The sequence below is a fragment of the Drosophila takahashii genome, chromosome 3L (genome assembly GCF_030179915.1).
Source record: "Drosophila takahashii strain IR98-3 E-12201 chromosome 3L, DtakHiC1v2, whole genome shotgun sequence".
Taxonomy (NCBI): Eukaryota; Metazoa; Arthropoda; class Insecta; order Diptera; family Drosophilidae; genus Drosophila; species Drosophila takahashii.
This window is the reverse complement of record NC_091680.1, coordinates 11802641-11821579: the sequence shown is the minus strand read 5'-3', so window position 1 is coordinate 11821579 and position 18939 is coordinate 11802641. Positions and strand designations below refer to the sequence as shown.

At 41.4% G+C, this 18939-nt stretch overlaps 2 protein-coding genes across 6 annotated transcripts in view; one reads left to right on the top strand and one right to left on the bottom strand.

Moving 5' to 3' along the window:
• Positions 1-18939, top strand: part of Fhos (Formin homology 2 domain containing) — a 44398-nt gene that overhangs the window by 21417 nt on the left and 4042 nt on the right. For 2 of the 5 annotated variants that reach the window (XR_011418388.1, XM_070214268.1), the window contains exons 2-12: positions 4658-4957; positions 10986-11095; positions 13896-13954; positions 14028-14212; positions 14293-14516; positions 14583-14804; positions 14862-15121; positions 15537-15674; positions 15871-16611; positions 16790-16991; positions 18548-18914. Coding sequence is in view for 3 of the 5 variants with exons in the window: in XM_070214268.1 (XP_070070369.1) it covers positions 4769-4957; positions 10986-11095; positions 13896-13954; positions 14028-14212; positions 14293-14516; positions 14583-14804; positions 14862-15121; positions 15537-15674; positions 15871-16611; positions 16790-16991; positions 18548-18914 (2697 nt within the window). In the remaining 2 variants the exon portion in view is untranslated. The remainder of the gene's footprint in view (positions 1-4657; positions 4958-10985; positions 11096-13895; positions 13955-14027; positions 14213-14292; positions 14517-14582; positions 14805-14861; positions 15122-15536; positions 15675-15870; positions 16612-16789; positions 16992-18547; positions 18915-18939) is intronic. The other 3 variants (XR_011418387.1, XM_044395955.2, XM_070214270.1) reach the window with 2 other exon arrangements.
• Acbp5 (Acyl-CoA binding protein 5) lies at positions 17670-18336 on the bottom strand. The gene is made up of 2 exons (XM_017144530.3): positions 18058-18336; positions 17670-17985 (listed from the first exon to the last, which is right to left on the bottom strand). The coding sequence occupies exons 1-2, from the start codon at positions 18064-18066 to the stop codon at positions 17746-17748; spliced, it is 249 nt and encodes an 82-aa protein (XP_017000019.1). The 5' UTR covers positions 18067-18336; the 3' UTR covers positions 17670-17745.

Genomic DNA, 18939 nt, shown 5'->3' with positions numbered 1-18939 from the left:
TGATTTAAGATACATTTTCTCACTGAATATTCAATAGAGAGAAAACATTATATTTTATTAGTACAAAAAATGTAAAAAATGTTGCATTGAATAAAATTTTTATACCCTTGCAGAGGGTATTATGATTTCAGTCAGAAGTTTGCAACGCAGTGAAGGAGACGTTTCCGACCCCATAAAGTATATATATTCTTGATCAGCATCACAAGACGAGTCGATCTAGCCATGTCCGTCTGTCCGTCTGTCCGTCTGTCTGTCTGTCCGTCTGTCCGTCTGTCCGTCTGTCCGTCTGTCTGTTTCTACGCAAACTAGTCTCTCAGTTTTTGAGCTATCGGGACGAAACTTTCGCAAAAGTCTTCTTTCTATTGCAGGTAGTATATATGTCGAAGCCGACCGGATCGGACAACTATATCTTATAGCTCCCATAGGAAGGATCGGAAGAAAAAAACTTTAAAAAATTCTAGCTTCGGTGTTTTTTGAAATATTACCTTCTACTTTTGGGGATGTTATTTTTTAAATATTTCTGAATTTCGAATTAATTATTTAAAAAATCGGACTACTATATCATATAGCTGCCATAGGAACGATCGGAAAATTAATGGAAAAGTAATAGGAAATAAATTCTAGCTTCTTTGATTTTTATTGTATTATCTTCTACTCTAGGATATGACTCTTTTTAAATATTTCCGAATTTCAATTTTAATTTGATCAAAATCGGACGACTATATCATATAGCTGCCATAGGAACGATCGGAAAATTAATGAGAAATATTAGAAAATTAACATTTTTGCGATTTGTTAATTAATAGGAATGATCTGCAAGGGTATATAAGCTTCGGCTGGCCGAAGCTAGCTTCCTTTCTTGTTTAAAGTGATATTGTGATATTTAAAATAAAATATTTTTGTGTTTTCGTAGCTTAAAAATTCTGTTCTTCTCGCCTGTTAACCAGTGTTTAGCTTAGCTCCGGAGTTCCAGTTTCAAATCCATTCCCAGTTTAAGTCCCTGCGCCCAGGCCAATCATCGTTGTTTGTCGTGTTTTTTCTTATTGGCAGCTGAAATTATTTTTAAATGCAGTCGCTTAACAATTTTATGTGTTGCAGTCTGTTAGCCAGTCCGCCTGTCAGTCAGTCATTCAGTCAAGGGGTCAAACAACTTTTCTGATGATTGCCGGAGAACCCCTTCCCCCTCCCCACTCAAAAGCCACGCTCAAATTATTTGTTTACTTGCTCTCGGGTCTTGAAAAACGCATTTGGATTCGTTTTCTTCAGCACTCCGTTCCTAGCGTGTCAAATCGTCTTGGAATGTGGAACTGTTTCCATAAGCCCATACTCGCATGGGCATATAAATATATATACTCCTGTATTTTCATGAATTTGTGTGGCCAAATATTTGCTGTTCAGCGAGCCGTAGCCACAGCCAAAGTGGGAAGCTTTTTCAGCTGGTTTCCTCGTTTTTTGCGCATTCTGCCAACCCATTGAACCTATCTGGGTTTATGTCTTTATTAAGTAAGCGATAAGTATCGCGAATGCTTAGATGATACGCACCGGGGTAACCGAGACAAGCATTTGGATTGTTCAGTTCGCTGTTGACTATCTGATAAGTTCGAATTGCCAAAGTTACAAGTTCACTAAATTAAATTGTTTGACTTCGAGTGAACTTGAAATCGATCAAGTGTCACGTGCATGATATCTAGATGTTGGTCAAATATTAAAGTGGGTAAAAGTATATAAATTTCAAACTAAATTCCTCATTTAAGGCGAGTTTGAGTGTACCATCTAACGTCATAAAAGATAAGAGTAGCTTGTTGAGGGAGACATTTAACAATGAATGAGTGTTCATTTCTCTGGAAATCAAAAAATTTGGGTTTTTTGAATTCTTAGTTCAATAACATTTTATTAGGAAGACAAGAACATTATCCAGATTTTGAGCTTCATTTAGAAAATAGAATAATACAATATTATATTTTATTAAATATTGAAAATAATAGATTCACCTTTTTAACTTCCTTAAAGACCTGAACTATATCAATGTCATTGCTCCGTTGGGATCATCGTGATCACCTGGCCATTTTCAGTGGATCATTGGGAGCGAACTGCCGTGGGTAAGACTGCTGCACAGTAGCTGTCAATTAAGCGTCTTTGGGAAATTGTTAAGTTATTAGCCATCGTGGTAAGGAAAATTTGCATAATTGATGGCATAAAACTGAAGAAGCAGCGGCTCCTCGAGCGATTGCAACATGGGTATGGCGATGGGGGGATGGGGGGTGCAGCCACTAAACGACCACAAGGCAGTAAAAAGTGAAAGTTCATTTAAGCAAGTCAAGGCGAGTAGAGCCAAAAAAATATAAAGAAGAAAAAGAAAAAAGTAATGTAAAGAGGAGACCAGCAGCGCCAGCTAAAAAGAGTTTCCTTGAGCCAGCGGGCGGGTTTCATTACCTGCCAGTTGTTACTGTGGCTGACTTTTGTTGCTTTTGCTGAGGGGGTGCCGCTGCTGCCAAATTGCGCGACTGACTGCAGCATTTGCATAAATTATTTACACTTTAATATGGCCAACATTGGCCGTCCGGCGCCATTGTCGTAATTTGTAACTAAATATGCCGCTGTTTGCCAACGAGCCAAGCAGCCAACACATTTACAATGGCTTTTAGTTTTTCCATAATATTTATTTAATTTCATTAAATTTCTGCACGTCGCGGGCAATGAGGAAGCCATAGACGAGCTATAAACGATTTGGCGCCGATGGAAACTCAACTTTTGACTTGGTCGAAACCCTTTTTTGGCCGGCTGGAATACGTTTTGTATGCGTGAAAGTAAAACCCTTTCTTTTGCGGTCTCAGCGTTATTTTCAGTTTCAAAAACGAAACCAAAAGGCAGCCTTCCCACTTGACTTTCGCATGCTGAGAACAAGTTGTTGCCGGTTTGCCGATTTGTTGGTAGTAGGCTTATTTTTTTTCTCCGCTTTTTGCCGGTTCTTTCCTGTATTTTGGCACACCTGCCTGCCGTTGCGAAAAGGAAGCCCGGCAAGGTCCGTCTTTCTTCCAGTCCCCTGTCTTCCAGTCTTTCAATTAAACCCTAACTCTTTGTTGTTAACTTCCTTTCTGGAGCCCTTGGCCCAGCCCAAAAGCCACATGAAAACACCTCGGTTCAGAGCTTAATGATTCGACTTTATTTCATTTCACATTCCGGAGAATCGGGCAGTCGAACCGCCGGTCTTTGGAACAGCTGTTTACGTTTACACAATATTCTTGGCTTTTGTTTTCCCTTTGTTAACCGCTTTTATTAGCCTTTTTATGGCTTTCGTTTTGTGTTTTTTGCTTTTTGTTGTTCTCTGTATTCACTTCGTATTGCCGTTCGCCGTTGCTTCGCAATGAATTATTGCAATTAAGCGCGCTTTTTGTGGCTTTTTAAAAGCCGCCACTTTTGGCATCTGTGAAAAATGTGTTGAGTTAGTTGCTAAAATACAAAATAATTACATGTTGTATGGTACAAATTGCAAACTAACTTATTGCCAAATGGTAGCCCCTGAGAATCTGTTAAGTGAAAAATGATAGGAACGGAATTTGCTAATTGGTCATGGGGAAAAGGAAAACTAATTGATGAAATGGGATTGGGTAATATCTTGAGTTTCTCTGTGTTACGTATCTAGGGTTTATATTGAGCTATTTCCTTAATAAAAAAAATTACTTTACAAAATCCAAAGAATGTAAAAACCGAGGTTTATCTAATGACTCTTAAAAATGTAGTAAGCTATGAATTCCACTAATTGCAAGTTAATTGTTTTTCCCTTCCGCGCACTCCATGAAATACTTTCTAAAACGCGACCATCTCATCTCATTTCAACCCATTTCACAACGGTCTTTGGACCTCCGCCGAGTTCAATGTCAGTCAGTGTGCGACAAGTGTTTGAGCCGCGTCGAGTCTTCAAGTCCAAGTCCAACTACGACTTCAAGAGCAACTCCGGCGGCAAACGGAGTCCATTTGAGTCACGTTATGAACAATTATGCGGTGCTTACGGGGGGAGAACCACGGACTTTGGCTACCGACCACTCGAGAACCTCGTTAACAGACCCTCCGACCATAAACATAGACCACAGAAACCCCACAAACCTCTGCAGCGACTCTCCTGCATATTTGCATAAACGGCGCACATAACGTCTGACATTTAGCGGTACCTCGGGGAAATAGACATAGCGGGCCCAAGACGTCTCCTTCTTGATATTTCTGGCTTGATTCGATTCCGTTTCGATTTGATTTGAGGCAGTGCCCTGCATGCTGATGGCTTTTGAATGCGGGGCGGGTGTTTCTTTCAACTGACATTGAATTGAAAGTTACACAACAATCCAAGCCAAGGCTTGTTTTCGGTCGCCCCACCAGAAATCCAAAGACAAATATTTACACAAATGAAGAGAAAAGCGAGCGATCCGGTTCGGCATAGCAATTATGCTATCGCTATCGCCAGGGGAAGGGGGAGACTGGGAAGTGGGCGTGGCATGCCAACAATTTGCAATATTTAGCATAAAATTGCGCAACATGCGTGTGTACAATTATGCAACAATTTTTTTGTGGGGCTTGGCCCAAAGAGCCATAAAAATCAAAAATTAAGGCAAATTGCAAGCGAAATAAAGCAAACAACATTCAACATGCAAAAAATCCATTTCAGTTTTGGCTCAAGTGAAAATGTAAATAAATAATAGAGAGAAAATCGCGCAAAGTAAACAGACCCGAATTAAGTAAGACAAATGTGCAAAAGTGATTGAAAGCCGCGTCCAAGATGATTGTGAAAATGGAGCCCGACGAACTGATCACGTTCCGTGTGCAGTATCTGGTGGATAGCGATCCGCTCTCGGCCTGCACCGCCTTCCCGATCCCGGTGCGGGCGCCCACCTACGCCTTCGCCACCACCATGCCGCTGGCCAATCAGCTGGGCACCATCCTGCGGCTACTAAATGCTCCCCAAAGCGTAAGATATCCCAATATCACACTGAAATAAATAGGGAACTTATTTAGCATTTCTATTTATTAAAGTTTCTTAAACTTGTTATTGTCCACTTTGATTAAAAACCCGGTTAGCATCTTTAAAAATATTTTATTTCTTACTTTTGTAGTGCACACAGATTAAATTAATTTAGAACAGTTGGCTAATTTTACGAAGAGAATATTTTAGATTATTAATTTTAAGAATTCAACAAACGGAACTTTATTTAACCATTTAGATTTATAAAAGTTTTAAAAACTTATCAAGAGGAATACTTCATATTATTAAACTTAAGTACTGAACAAACGGATAATTTATTATTAAATAGTTGTACAATTTTTTGTATCATGTGTTTTCCTCTCTTGTGTTTCTGTATTAACCGGTCAACCAAATACAGTTTTTTCCCCTTTCTTTCTTCGGTATTAACTGGCTTAGCTTATCTCTTGCCTGCTTATCACTTGACTAAATCTTTCAACCGAAAAAATCTTTTGTTTTGCGAAATTAAGCAAGCCATACGCATACAAATATGAAAAGGCATTAACTCTTTTACTGCGCATTTACGAGATACTTTCGAGGTGGTTAAGAGGTGGATAGCAGCATTATCGCGATCAAGATTTGAATTTAGGTAGTTTTTATATTCTCTAAAGATTTTGAAGGTTTTGCAAAATTAAAATGTATTTTTATGCCATGACGGCAACTTTTTGCCAATCACCAAACTACTGATACAACAGTTGATTAGTTAAAATGGCTAACACTTACCTAAAAAAGTATGTAAACTGGTTCTCGAAATGGACTTTGACTTAATATTATTTATTGTTAAAATATATTGATTAAAAATAATGTATGGCACAATCAAGTCATACACACAACATTTTAATAAATCTATGACTAAAATTTTGCCAGTTGCTCATTTTAAGATTTGGTTAAAGCTCTTCTATACCATTTATATTCCCTATTGATAAACCAAATGTATGCAAAAAGTCAAATTTAAATTTCGCATATTTTCAGTGAGGTTTTTGCGGCTCAACACAATAATTTGCATAGCGTGTTTGGACGCATTTATCGGTCTACATCGCTTCCACATTTCCTATAAAATAAACGAACGAAAGAATCATAACTCGTTCAACACAAGCAGAATGAGCTATTAGCCCCAGGCAAAAAACTCTCAAAAAGTAAACAGAATCCACAATTGATTTATTTGAGAAAATTTCGCATGAAAGCCAAAGATTAAACTTTAGCCACAAAGCTGAAACAAAAAATCCAAAAAATTGGTCAATGGGGTTGGCAAGGGCAGGAAATAAGTCAATTGAGACGGAATAAGTTTTATTTGCGGCCAGCTGAGTGAGCGTTGAGTTGGAAAAGCCACAACTAAAACAAATAGATGGAAAGTTTTTGGAAATCGGCAAAAATGGTAATTGGCCAATAATAAAGGGAAAAGTTTCCAGGAAACTAAAGCAAAGTGTTTAGCATGTTCTCTACCGGCACTATTACAATATTTTATTGTGTGCCAAGCGATTTGAACAAATGATGCATTGCAAGGCAATGAACCTTCTCCTCTCGGATCTCCGAGAATCCAGCCAGAAGACAATGGCAGATGCAGCTCGGAACCGGAGGCTCTGCATCTGACGAGGGCTTGGCTTGGCTTTAGTTTTAGTTTTGGATCTGGCTTTGGTCGATCCACTGGGGGAAGAGCTGGCCCGGGGCTGGGCTAACTTATTGCTATCGCACAATCTGTGGCAACTAATAGGAAGTTGGAGCGAAGAGCTGCAACTTCTTCGGGCAGCGCATTGTGAAAGCCAGTGCCAGCTAGCCAGCAATTATCTAAGCCTGCCATTGTTTGGGCCTGACTTTGACTAATTTGCAAAAAAGCCACTAAGGAGCATCGAACAGCCGCCCCATTCCCTGCCTGTCATCTGTCATCCAGTCGGGAGTCGGGAGTTGAAAGTGGGGAGTCGAGAGTCGGTGGAGCCGCAAGGATACGTATATCTTGACAAGCGGCGGCAATAAATTCTAATGAGCAAATCGCAAAAGGAAGTTCTGCTGGCCTCCCCAGCCCAGGATGTTGTCGTCGGGGCCAGATTTATGTGGCAGGCAGTTGCAGATCTGGAGAGCCAGAGAGCTAGAAAGCCGGAGGACCAGACTCTGCGAACCAGTGGCAGCTGTAAATGCCATTTGTCCAATTAGTCAGCGAACAGAACTTTGCTCGCTGCTCCCCTGCAACTTGTTAAATTTAGCGCATTACAATAGATTCATAAATTTTCGCCACGCCGATCACTAATCTCCAATGCCAATCGTCGGCCTCTTCGATGACATCAGACACCAGGCCAGCGAGCCAAACAAATTGAAAGCCAGCAAAGTTAAAAATATAAATAATCACTGCCGGCCAATAAAATGATGTGAGACTCAACAAGTATCTATTAAAGAGATATCAGTTATGACAAAAAAAGTATCACAAAATAAAAGAAAATATCACTTAAATATCTGATATTAAAATACCATAGATTGTTACAACCAGATGAAAGTTTAAAAAAATGCAATTACTTGTATAAAAATATAATTTAAAAATATTCTAAATGCAGAGCACAAATTATTCGATCTCGAATAACAAAATCTTTACTTTGTTTTGATTTCCATTTGAATGGTATTCTTTTTGCCAATTATTTTTGTAGCGTTGCTTTTGCATTAGGCACCTCGGCAAAAAAACACAATTCTCGTTGAATTAGATAAGCATACAGGGAGAACTTCCAATCAATCGAAACCAAACAAAGGCAGATAAAAGTATTAAAAAAACTGAAGTGAAAAACCACAGCAATCAAATTGAAAGCCTCTTGCGGTTCAGTAAATAATTGTAACAACAAAAACTAATTCAATTAATTGTAGTAATCGCTGTATCGAGGGCATTGCGTCACTTACATGTGTCATTCACACGACCGGACAATATTTAAATTCAAAGCCAATCAAATTAGTTTGGGTCAGCTTATCCGCTCGGATGCGCCGGGGAATTTTCCATTATCCATTTTACAATTTACCCACGTTGATCAAATATTTGAGCCACGTTGACACTTACGCATCTCTGGCTATTTGCAAAAATCATTCGCACAAGACGTCCTCTCTTCTTTGAAGTTTTTAAGTTCAATTAGCAGAGCCGTCCATCAGATTTTGCGGTCAGATGAGGGTCAATCAACTTTGATTGATGTGAAAGCAAAAGTGTTAGTCACCTGAATCAGCACACATAAACAAGGTCGGGCCTTTATGGGTCTTTTTTGAATTATTTTTAGATTGCGAGCGACCCCATATCCTATCAACTAAATGACACGTTAATCAAGTTTTTAATAGTTATTTTTTTAAACTTTGCGAGATCCAGATAGTAAAGAATATGTCAAGCAGTAATTACTAATAATAAATTACCATCGTTATTTTATATTCGTTTTATATACTTAACTCACGAATTCCAATTAAAATTCCTTATTAATTTGGCTCCGCTTTTGGCTGTGAAAATGTGATAAATTAATTAAAATTAATTTGGAATTTGTCATTTTCATCAATAATTTATTTCAACGACATTCAACCAGCTGTCAATAATTTGAAAATATTTATTTCTTTTTCTAACCATATTTGATTTTTCGCTGGATTTTGTTGTGCTTTTTTACATTTTCTCCTCGTCGAATTTTATGCTCGCCGCCTTAACTGTGTCAATAGCCACATTTATGTGTTTGGCAAAAATCATTTTGATTAAAAATCTTGTCATGCTTCGGTCAAAGAAAAAAATCAAAAAAGCCACCGATATTAAATTTGCATAGAGCTGCGAATGAATGAATGAATGTGAGTGTAAAAGGCGAGGAGGAATATAAATAAATCATAGAAGCGAGCCGGAATGGATTTAGTTTTGGCCGATGTTTGCTTTGATTTTAATTGCCCGTTGGCTTACATAAAGAGGCGTTTATAAATACCGACTAAAGCACGCATTTGACACATAATTTGAATGTGAATTTTCAGTTTGGGCAAACAATGACGGACCAACTTGGTCTAGAAAGTTTTCCGCTGCCTAAATGCTGAATCAACATGCGGAAGTTTGACCCAAGGCAAATTTTGCTCGGGAAGTCGAGAGCTCTCTTTTTGATAAGAAATCGTGACTCGGTAGACAGCGTGGTACTTTGAAAAATATTTTTTATTTAGTGAAGTGTCGGCGAGTCATTTACCTAAGAAATCTTGAATTGGCTTTGTCGTCATTGGCGGGGTTTACTGAGTGAAATGCAGTAATAAATTAATCACTAGGAAGGTGATGTAGTTGAAGTGTTTATAGAAAAGTTATTTAATAGTTCCTAGAAAGAGTCATTGACCAGCAATACGGTCAATACTTAAATTTAGCGAATTTTCTTTGTTTGAAGAAAGCCCTCAGGACATGCGAAGAGTTCTGTTGAGGGTGTGTCTCTGCCAGAAGCCAGACAAAAGGACTGACCCAACCCAAACCCAAAGCCAAGCTAGCTTTTTCTGCTAATGCCGGGGCGTGTCCAAAGGGGCGTATGTGTCCTCCATCATCCTCCACCCGGATGACGGACAGTATTTCTCCTTTTTTCCATCGTTTTGTTTACATTTTTTCACACATTAAGCAAGCGTCGTCGACACAGATAATTCCATGTTGTCCGGTAATTGTTCTGTAAATGCAGAAATAATTACTTTCAATGCGCCAATAAAACAACGGCTGCGACCGCCGTCAATCAGCGCATTTGTGCACACGCAGCAGGAGCTTGATCAATCAGCGGCTGGAAAACGGAAAACTGAAGTCGGCAGTCTGAAGTATGAAAACCGAAAACCGAAAGCAGTGAAAAGTAGGTGACCAGCCGGCGACGACGCGTCATCTTGGTCTTGGCCAGCAATCAACTGGCGGCCTCAATGTGCGCCTAAACGAAATCGTCTGCGGACTTTCAATGCAGCGTCCGTCACTGCACACTGAAAAAAGTGGATCACTTTAATTTGGCATTAAAATACCTCAAGAGCTTGTCGAAATCGGCTATTCATTTTTAGCTTTTAATAAAAATATTCTTTGGAAAAATCATAGTTTTGAAGATGAAATCTAATTAGGGCCGGTTTCTCGAGTGCCGGCTAACATTTCTCGAACAGATAAAGTCCCTGCTAAGGCATTTTGGCTTTCTCGAGCATAAATGTGAGAGCTAACTTTGACAGGGACTCGGAGTCCCTGTTAAGCGTTTTCGACTCGATAGAATGACAGCTGATTTCCCAAAGCCAACTATGAAGAAGAAACAAAATCACAGCTGACTTTTCCTTTAAATTATACCCAAACAGCTGATAAAATAATCGAAGCATGCCATTTTTTGCGCTTCACAGCACAATTCTGTGCGTTAACAGCACTCTGTAATTGTTTCTCGTTCAGATAAATTAAAGCAGTCGAGAAAGTTGATTTGCTTTTACGAACAGTTTATCTGGTCTTTAAGTTTTTCGGACAGATAGCTATCAGGGACTTTGACAGGGACTCGAGAAACCGGCCCTTAGTGATTTAAAGCATGAATTTATTATCGCATAGATTTTTAATTTAGTTTTTTAAGTTAAAGAAAATATTTTTTAGGAAGTCTCATATTTTTTTCCAGAAATGCGAACCGAATTTATTTATCAAAGAATTTTTATATTTATATTATAAAATATAAACATTTATAAATTGAAAGTTTCAAAAGATTTTATTCAAAAACAATTTTCCAACTCATTGCATCAAAATGTAAGAAAGTGCCTTCCAATTTTTCTGAGTGCACCAAAACGTTCTACGCTGCAGCAGCACATCAACCTCTCCAACTGCAGTCCAAGCTCAAGCGCAAGCTCAAACTCAAACTCCATCGCCATCTCCATCAGCTTCTTTCTCTTTTTCTTGAGCCGAGACCATAAACAACTTTTACTGCGTAGTGCGGTAGTGGCGAGATCGGCGTTGCCATTTACTTTTAGCCAGACTTTAATTATAATTGCCAGCGAAACTAAGCCTTCTCTTCTCCGCTTCCCCTTGCAGATCGATGATGCGGCCATCCAGGTGTACAAGGATGGCGACTACGGAGCCTACCTGGATCTGGAGTCATCGCTGGCCGAGCAGACCGAGGAAATCGAGGGACTCAACGTCAGGTGAGTGTGGCGGAGATAACGATTTGGGGAAACAGAAACCGCCAACTCCGGCACCTGACCCAAAACGCCGGCTAATGAGCTTGGACAGAAAAGAATTGTCAGCCCACATGGGGCACACCTGGTGCGCTTCACCCACTCGTGAAGCATTTGTCAGGGGATTTCACTTTTGCAACTTTGGCTGCTGCGGCTTGCCTTGAACCCATTTTCCTATATTTGTGGCTACCTTAGCTTGTTAATAGAAATTCCGGGATACTGCCTAAAAACTGTAGTAATATTAAATATTTACTAGAAAATATTAGAGTTATAAAACTTAGATTTTAAAAGCATATTTGAATGGTAATAAAGTATTTAAGAGATTTATGCGATTTTTAAATTGCAGTGAGGGCGCTCACTTTTATTAATTATAATCGAATGGATGTGGAGCTTAAAGCTTGATGTAGCCATAGCCACTCCTTGTAATCTTTAGCTGGCGACGGCAATCGGGAAACGCCGAACCAGTCGATCCCCTCTGGGTTATTGGGGCAGCTAATCGTGGGTGGCTCTGTCAGCCTTTCACCGAAATGCAACATATTACACATACGCCATGGCGGTATGCCTGCCTCGGCATCCGTATCTGCATCGGTATCGCCATCTCCGTTCGCTAATAAAGTTATTTGGCCGGGCCATAAAAAACTGTCGCTATCTGTGGCACAGGAAACCGAGCTGAGTTGGCTATCTGCCTACCCGGCTGGTTACCTGGCTGGTTACCTGCTTAGCCGCCTGCCACTCTGTCGCTCTGCCCGGCACTCACCGGGTTTTTGAAGACATTTGCATGCCACGACATTGCTACGTGCAACTTGTTGCCGCCGCAGTCTGCAGTTAATTTGCATTTAATCCGCGCCGCAGAGACAAAAAAGGAACAAAAAACGCTCGCCACGTCACTTTTGAGTCGTCGTTGTCGTAGCTCTGCAGTTGTTATATTTACATTTTTTGTGCTCTTTTCTCATAACTGGCATGCATGTTACTTATGCACAAGTACATTTAAATACCCCGTAGACGAGTGGGGTTTTTAGGGATTAGAAAGAAAAAATATCGACAGTTAGCTATTTCTCGATATTTAATTAATGCTTTTTCCTAGAAGGCATCCATTTTATCGAATCGATATTGTCAAAATATTGAAAATGTCAATATTTTTCAAGCTTAAATTAGATGCAATTTTTTTAAGATGTTTAAACCAACATTTTTCAGAAAGTTTTCATTTTTATAAAATACATTTAATAATAATTATCAAAGCGTTTTTTGTAAACGTGTAAAGAATTATTTTTATTTGAGTTTTAATGTTTAAAATCAGGGAAAATAAATATTTTTAATTATCTCAGGTCTTTTGAAGGTAGCCCTTAGTCGTTTCTAGTTCTACAGTTTCTCCACTTCATAGTTTTTCTTTCTTTTTCGCGGCCAGACTGAAGAACGTGATGTCATGGCATAGGCAGGCGCTTGGGCAGCTCCACAAAACTTGGGGCACAAAGAAAAATGATGTACGCGACGGGGCACAAGTGTCAAAGTAAGAGCAGCAGCAACACAGATGGCCAAAAGCCAGTTACCAGTTCCCAGGTTCAAAGTCAATGTTCTGGAGTTGCTTAACCCTGTTAAACTGGGGAAATGGATGGATTTGTGGTCTATTTCTGACTTTCACTTCTTCTGCACCGCATTCATGCATCCTAGCATTTCTGATCATCAGTCATCAGTGGGGCGGGGCGGCCATCTAAGCCATCGTAAGTGCAGTCTTTGAAATTATAACGTAAATGTCGCCGCGTCTGCGCAAATTGCCGCCACTTTGCGGCGCAAACTCGTCCCCACTCTATTTACGAGTGGTGTGGCGCCAAATTCAGTTGAGAGTGCTCCCCTCTTCTAGCCGGAATGGCCAGAATGGGAACCGATGGCTCAGTCCGATGGCCACTAATCATGCTTATCGCATTAGTCATGGCAGCGCGAGCTCGCATGCAAATCATGCGCTTCAATTCGCATCAAAATTCCGCAGAAGGTGCCCGTCAATCTGCAGAAAGGGAGAGACACGTTGCGTTACCAACACAGAAGAAGACAGGTGTGTCTTGGACATTCGCGGCTCAGACACTCACCTTTGTTCAGCGGCCCCCTGTCTATATTCCATACGATATAGAATATGTGGTGTGGTGTGTGTCGGACTGACTGACTGCCTCTGCCTGCCGCCCCATAGTCCATTTTCAATTATCTGCGTCGTTTGTTATTACTTTTATTATGACCAGCTGGGTGATGACCGGGGTGAAGCAAAGCGAGCACCAGCGGGTAATCAATGTTCTTAGCTGGTCAATGAACCGGGCTTGGACTTGGACTTGGCCAGGAGTGGGGTTTTGGGGAGCAACTGAGGTGCCAGCTCCCCATTGTGCCCTAATCTTTCTGTATTTGGCACTTCACATGGTGAAAAGTGGTTCATAGTGTGGCGTTTATTAATTCCCTTTACTTTTAAGACCATTAAATCTTTAAAAAGAGTTTTATGAATTCTGTTAACATTTTTGTTACAATGATTTATTTATTTAATGTTAAGAATGAAATGGGAGATATGAAAATTTACATTAAAGTTATTACAATGTAGAATTATTCAGTGTCATTATAATCACAATGATTAACATTTTATAATTGCTGATTTTCTTTGCAATAAAAATACATAATAATTTTCCTTTTAAAAAATAATCAAAAATAGGATAACTAGTTCTATATTCTAACGTATAAGGGAGTTTTTAGTAGCATATTACTTATAATAAAATTCTCTATCTATTTTCCTCAGCCGCAAGAACTCACTGGTGGTGCGAACGCAGTTGAATGTGCGCGTGCACGCAATTATTGGTAAGAGAACGAAAGGCTTATTGCGCATGCGCCCCGTGCAACGAAACCTAACCAACTGACTTTGAACTTGCAGAGAAACTCCTGTCCGCCGAGGGCAGTGACCTGCGGCGGGCTCTCTTCTCGCTGAAGCAGGTGTTCCAGGAGGATAAGGATCTGGTGCACGCCTTCGTGGCCCTCGGCGGCCTCAATTGCCTGGTGCGCGTGGGCAATTGTGCGGATCAAAACTATCAGAATTACATTCTGCGGGCCCTCGGTCAGGTGAGTCTATCCTATACATAGATTCCCCCTTAAGAACCCCAAGCTAATTATGTCATTGGATGCGGCGGCGGCGGTTTCAGGTCATGCTCTATGTGGACGGAATGAACGGCGTGATGAAGCATGAGCCGACGATGCAGTGGCTCTACTCGCTGATTGCCTCCAATTACCGATCCGTGGTGAAGACCGCCCTCAAGTTGTTGCTGGTCTTCGTGGAGTACGCCGAATCCAACTGCTATGTGCTGGTCAGTGCGATTCACGCGGTGGACGCCTCCCAGGGAACCCTGCCCTGGTCGAATATAATGAGGTAGAGTCTACTTTTGGGAGCCTCAATCTATTGTTGGAGATGATATATTTATCATATAACTTTCAGACTGCTTAAGGACTATGATAATGCCGATGCCGAGCTGGTCATCTATGCCACTTCGCTGATCAACAAAACCCTGGCGGGTCTCAATGATCAGGACAGTTTCTACGATGAGAGCGATCTGCTGGAGCAGCAGGGCATGGAGACAGTGATCCAGCGATATATGTCCAAGCCGGGCACCGATTTGGATCTGCTCGATCAGCTGCAACTGTACGAGGCTGTGCTGAAGTGGGTTTAATAATTCGATATTTAAATGCATGAGCTAATGAATATTTTACTCACCAGATTTGAGGATGGTGAGTCGGATGGTCAGCGCTTACCGCAAAATTCAATGCGCAAAACGCAGCGTTATCGACCGGGGACAAACACCGCCGAACGAAGGAAGTCACGTCGTCATAGCACTGATAATAGCCCCGCCCCCCTCTCAAAGGTCCTGCCCACCACTGTCCTCCGGATGACGCCCACCCAGGCCACCGTGGATGAGGATAGCTCTGGGTCTACCAACTCTACGGAGTTTAGTGGCGGTCTCTTCAATGAAAAGAAACGTAAGTTTAAAGTTTATAAAAAGATTTTAAATATATTAATATATCAGTTTGATTGGTAACGTTGAAGGAGACTGAAGGCTTTCTTCTGATCCCCGACTATACAGTTTTATTCTTTTTAATGCATTAAAAATATATACACCCAAAAAAAAAATCAAAAGTGTTAACTCTCTAAGCGTTGTTTTATAATAATTCAAATTCTATACTCAGTAGAATTAATTTCATATGAAATAATATAAACTTAATATTTTGTAGTTTCATTTCTACACCGAAAAAATTAATACTCTTCTTATTGATGCAAATTTGACGCTCAATAGTGTAGAATTCATGTCACAATAGCTTCGTTTCTATGACTATTTTTTTTGGTGTAGATATTTTCTAAGTACCAGAGACCTACTCTTTCCTTAATCCTCTCCAGCTCGCGATGGAGCAGGCGTGACTCCAGGACTTCGAAGGAGACGAGAGCGGGCAGAGCGGCACAAGAGCTTCCTGAAGGAGCAACAGGAGGCGGCGGCCAACGGGATCTTTGCCGCCTTGGAGCAGCGCGAGGGCCTGGGTAAGTTTTTAAAACCAAAAAAAAACGTAATTAATTTACACAAGCTGCTTACGACTTGAGCGACTAACTAACTTGTGATTCTCTCTCCCACCGAAACGCTAATCACTGTGTGTATTATTGTCCCGCTGTTCACCCGCTGATCATGCTAACCACAACCAAACAAACAAAACAAAAATACCATTCATGCCGTAAATAGGCCAAATTGTAACCGCCATACCCGCCACCATCCAAGCCGGCGACAGTCCGCCTCAGTCGTTGCAACCTGAAATTCAGCCGTGCAACAACATCAGCGGCATCGGCAGCATTAGCAACAACAATGTGAGCAACCTGAGTTGCAATGATACGCCGAACAACAGCCTTTTGCTGATGAGTCCTAGCAAACAATTGCTCACCGGCAGCCACAGCATCTCGATCATCAACAACAGCTTCGACAAGGCGAGCAACAATAATCAGAGCGAGTTCCTCACCAAGAAGAATCTGTTCCGGGAACGCAATTCAACTGTGATCAATGGTATTATGAAGAATATCCAGCAAACCGATAGTGCCTACAAGAAGTACGAGAACGAGGCGAATCGGCTGAACAACTACTACAGTCAGTCGCCGAAGCATCAGGGTCATCAGATCCATCAGATCCATCAGCCTATTCAGCCTGCGCCGGAGGTCCTGCTGAGTCCCAAAAAGACGCTGAATGCCTCTGGGTTTGACTTCACGATCCCCGCTCCTTTGAGTTCCACGCCCGTTAAATGTGATGTCCTGCCGGAACCGGAGCCACTGAGTCCGGTTAGGAAACCGGCTGCAGCCCCGCCACCGCCTCCTCCTCCACCGCCGCCACCACCGCCCCCTGGGTGGTGGCACGCCCCCATCTACAACAGCCCACCAGCTCCTCCAGCTCGAACCCTAACCAGTACTAACCCAGAGCTGCTGCCGGATCCTTCAGGTGGGTCGCAAACCGAACCTAAAACCCCTCCCCCAACTCACCTGTCACCTGTGTGTTGCATACTCGCAAGCGCCGCCAAAAACATCCACATCCACATTGCATTGCGCCTCTGCCGCTGCATACTTTCGAGGGCCCAGATATTTGTAAATATTATATTTACTATGTGATTCCACAACAGATATGGAGAGCGAGGACAAGCAGCTGCTCCTGCAGCTGAAAAGGGACCACACCGTCAAGGATCTCACCCAGAAGCTGAGCAACCTGCCCATGAGCCCCACCCAGGACCGCGCCGATCGAGCCCTCGTCGGCGACATGTCCGGCCTCATTTCGAAAGCCAAAGAGGGTCTGGCCAAGAGCAAGAGCAAGGGGGAGATATCCAGGTGAGTTCTATAGAAGTAGACATCCCTTCTTAAAAAAAACAATTTAAAAAAAAAGGAAAAGGGGGCAAGTAATTATAAACGGACTCACACTTTTGTAGATTTCTTAGAGTAAATATTTAAAGCGGTTATATTACATATATTATAAATAATTTGATATATGATATATCTGTGATTCGCTAGGACTAAAAAATATTTAAATATTACCTTATTTAATTATTTTGTATTTTCAATTTAGACAAATTCAATGTATTATGGTCTTAGAGAATTATCAGTATTATCTGTAATACATCGATAATGCTATCTGTTAAAAAGTTGTATTAAAGCTTTCGTGCTAATCAATCTTCAAAATTAGTTCAAGAACCTCTTCTTAAAGTACCCCACCATGATATCATAGTCAATTGATTGCCACTGACTCTCAATAAATCTCAAGCTTTTCACTTACTAACATTTTCAACTAGATTAGAAACCAAAGATAGCCTGTCTTTACATGGTTTATGGCTAAGATTTACGAGAATATATGGCGCCAATGGGGTGAAGATAAGAATTCGGGCTAAGCCAGTGGCGATTAGCACTGTCATGCTAGGTGGTCATTTGATAAGTGGCAAGTGTGCCAGGGCTTTAAGTCCATAATCCGAGAACCAATAAGACATAACCCCATATCCTTCAGTCAGACAATCGTTTAGTTCACAGGTGGTCAAGATTTATTGCCGTGTCGCACAGAGTCGTAAACTAAAGCATATATAGATAATATAGCTTATCCGTAGATGGGGTTGTACTTCTCGTACAGGGCGATGTAGGCGGCCTTGGCGTCATCGACGGACACTCCCTTGCGGCTCAGCCAGGCATCGTACTTGGCAGCACCCTCGGCATCGGCGGGCTTCTCGATGGCGATGTCGCCCTCGTGGATCTGCTTGTACAGACCGTAGAACTCCAGGTAGACCTCGGTGGGGGGCTTCTGGCTGAAGGCCTTGGTCTTCTCGAGGATAGCGTTGAACTTCAGATCACAGAGAGAAAGAGTGTTAGAGAGATTGTTCTATATCCAGATCCTCAACGATCATCAACTTACATCGGCCATGTTGCTTGAGTTATGCTCGACAAATGTGACTTGTCCCTCGCAGTGCACCGCCTTTATACCGGCCGGAAATCGGGAAATCTTAGTGAAACAACACTTATCTTTAGAAATCGATAACGGTTACCAATGCAAGCCGATAATAATAGAGTCCATTGTGCAAATTCGCCAGATTAGATTTATGCGGGAGTTTCGTAAGAGTTCAGGTTTTCGCCCAGTCTGCCCAAAATTCACGGTCTTATCATCGTTCGTCATCGGCTTTCTCGGATCTCTAGAAAGTAGTTTGTCCCGCCCCTTGTCGCCTGATTTCTGATTTCTTATCACACTTGTATATATATTATATATAGTGCTGTTCTGTCAAAGATAAGTTAAGACTAATCATTTATGAGACCCCTTTACAGGCTACTTTGATACCATACTTTATGGGGAGAAAGAAGAAAAGATAAAAGTTATAATCACGATGACATAAACATTATATGACTTTCAGATCTTCAAGTGTGGATCAGGAGCTGAAAAAGTCTGAGCCGAAGAAGTCGGAGAACGAGCTTCACTGGGAGGAACTGGTTAGGAATATGACAAGGCCCCTGAATCTCTGTGATCTGGACTTTACGGATCTGCGGGATGATGACGAGAAGGATGTGTTGGCACCACGAAGTCTGGGAGCTGGCATACCCCCACCTCCTCCGCCTCTTGGAGGGGCCATTGCCCCACCGCCTATGATGCCCCCCAGCCTGGCACCACCACCCATGTTTGGATATGGGGGCAGCCTCACCAACAGTGTAAATTCATTGAATGGATCTATAAACGGGGAACTGGTCAATGGGAATAACACCATCAAAAAGAACAAGAAGACGGTGAGTAGGGGATTTAAAGTTTTGG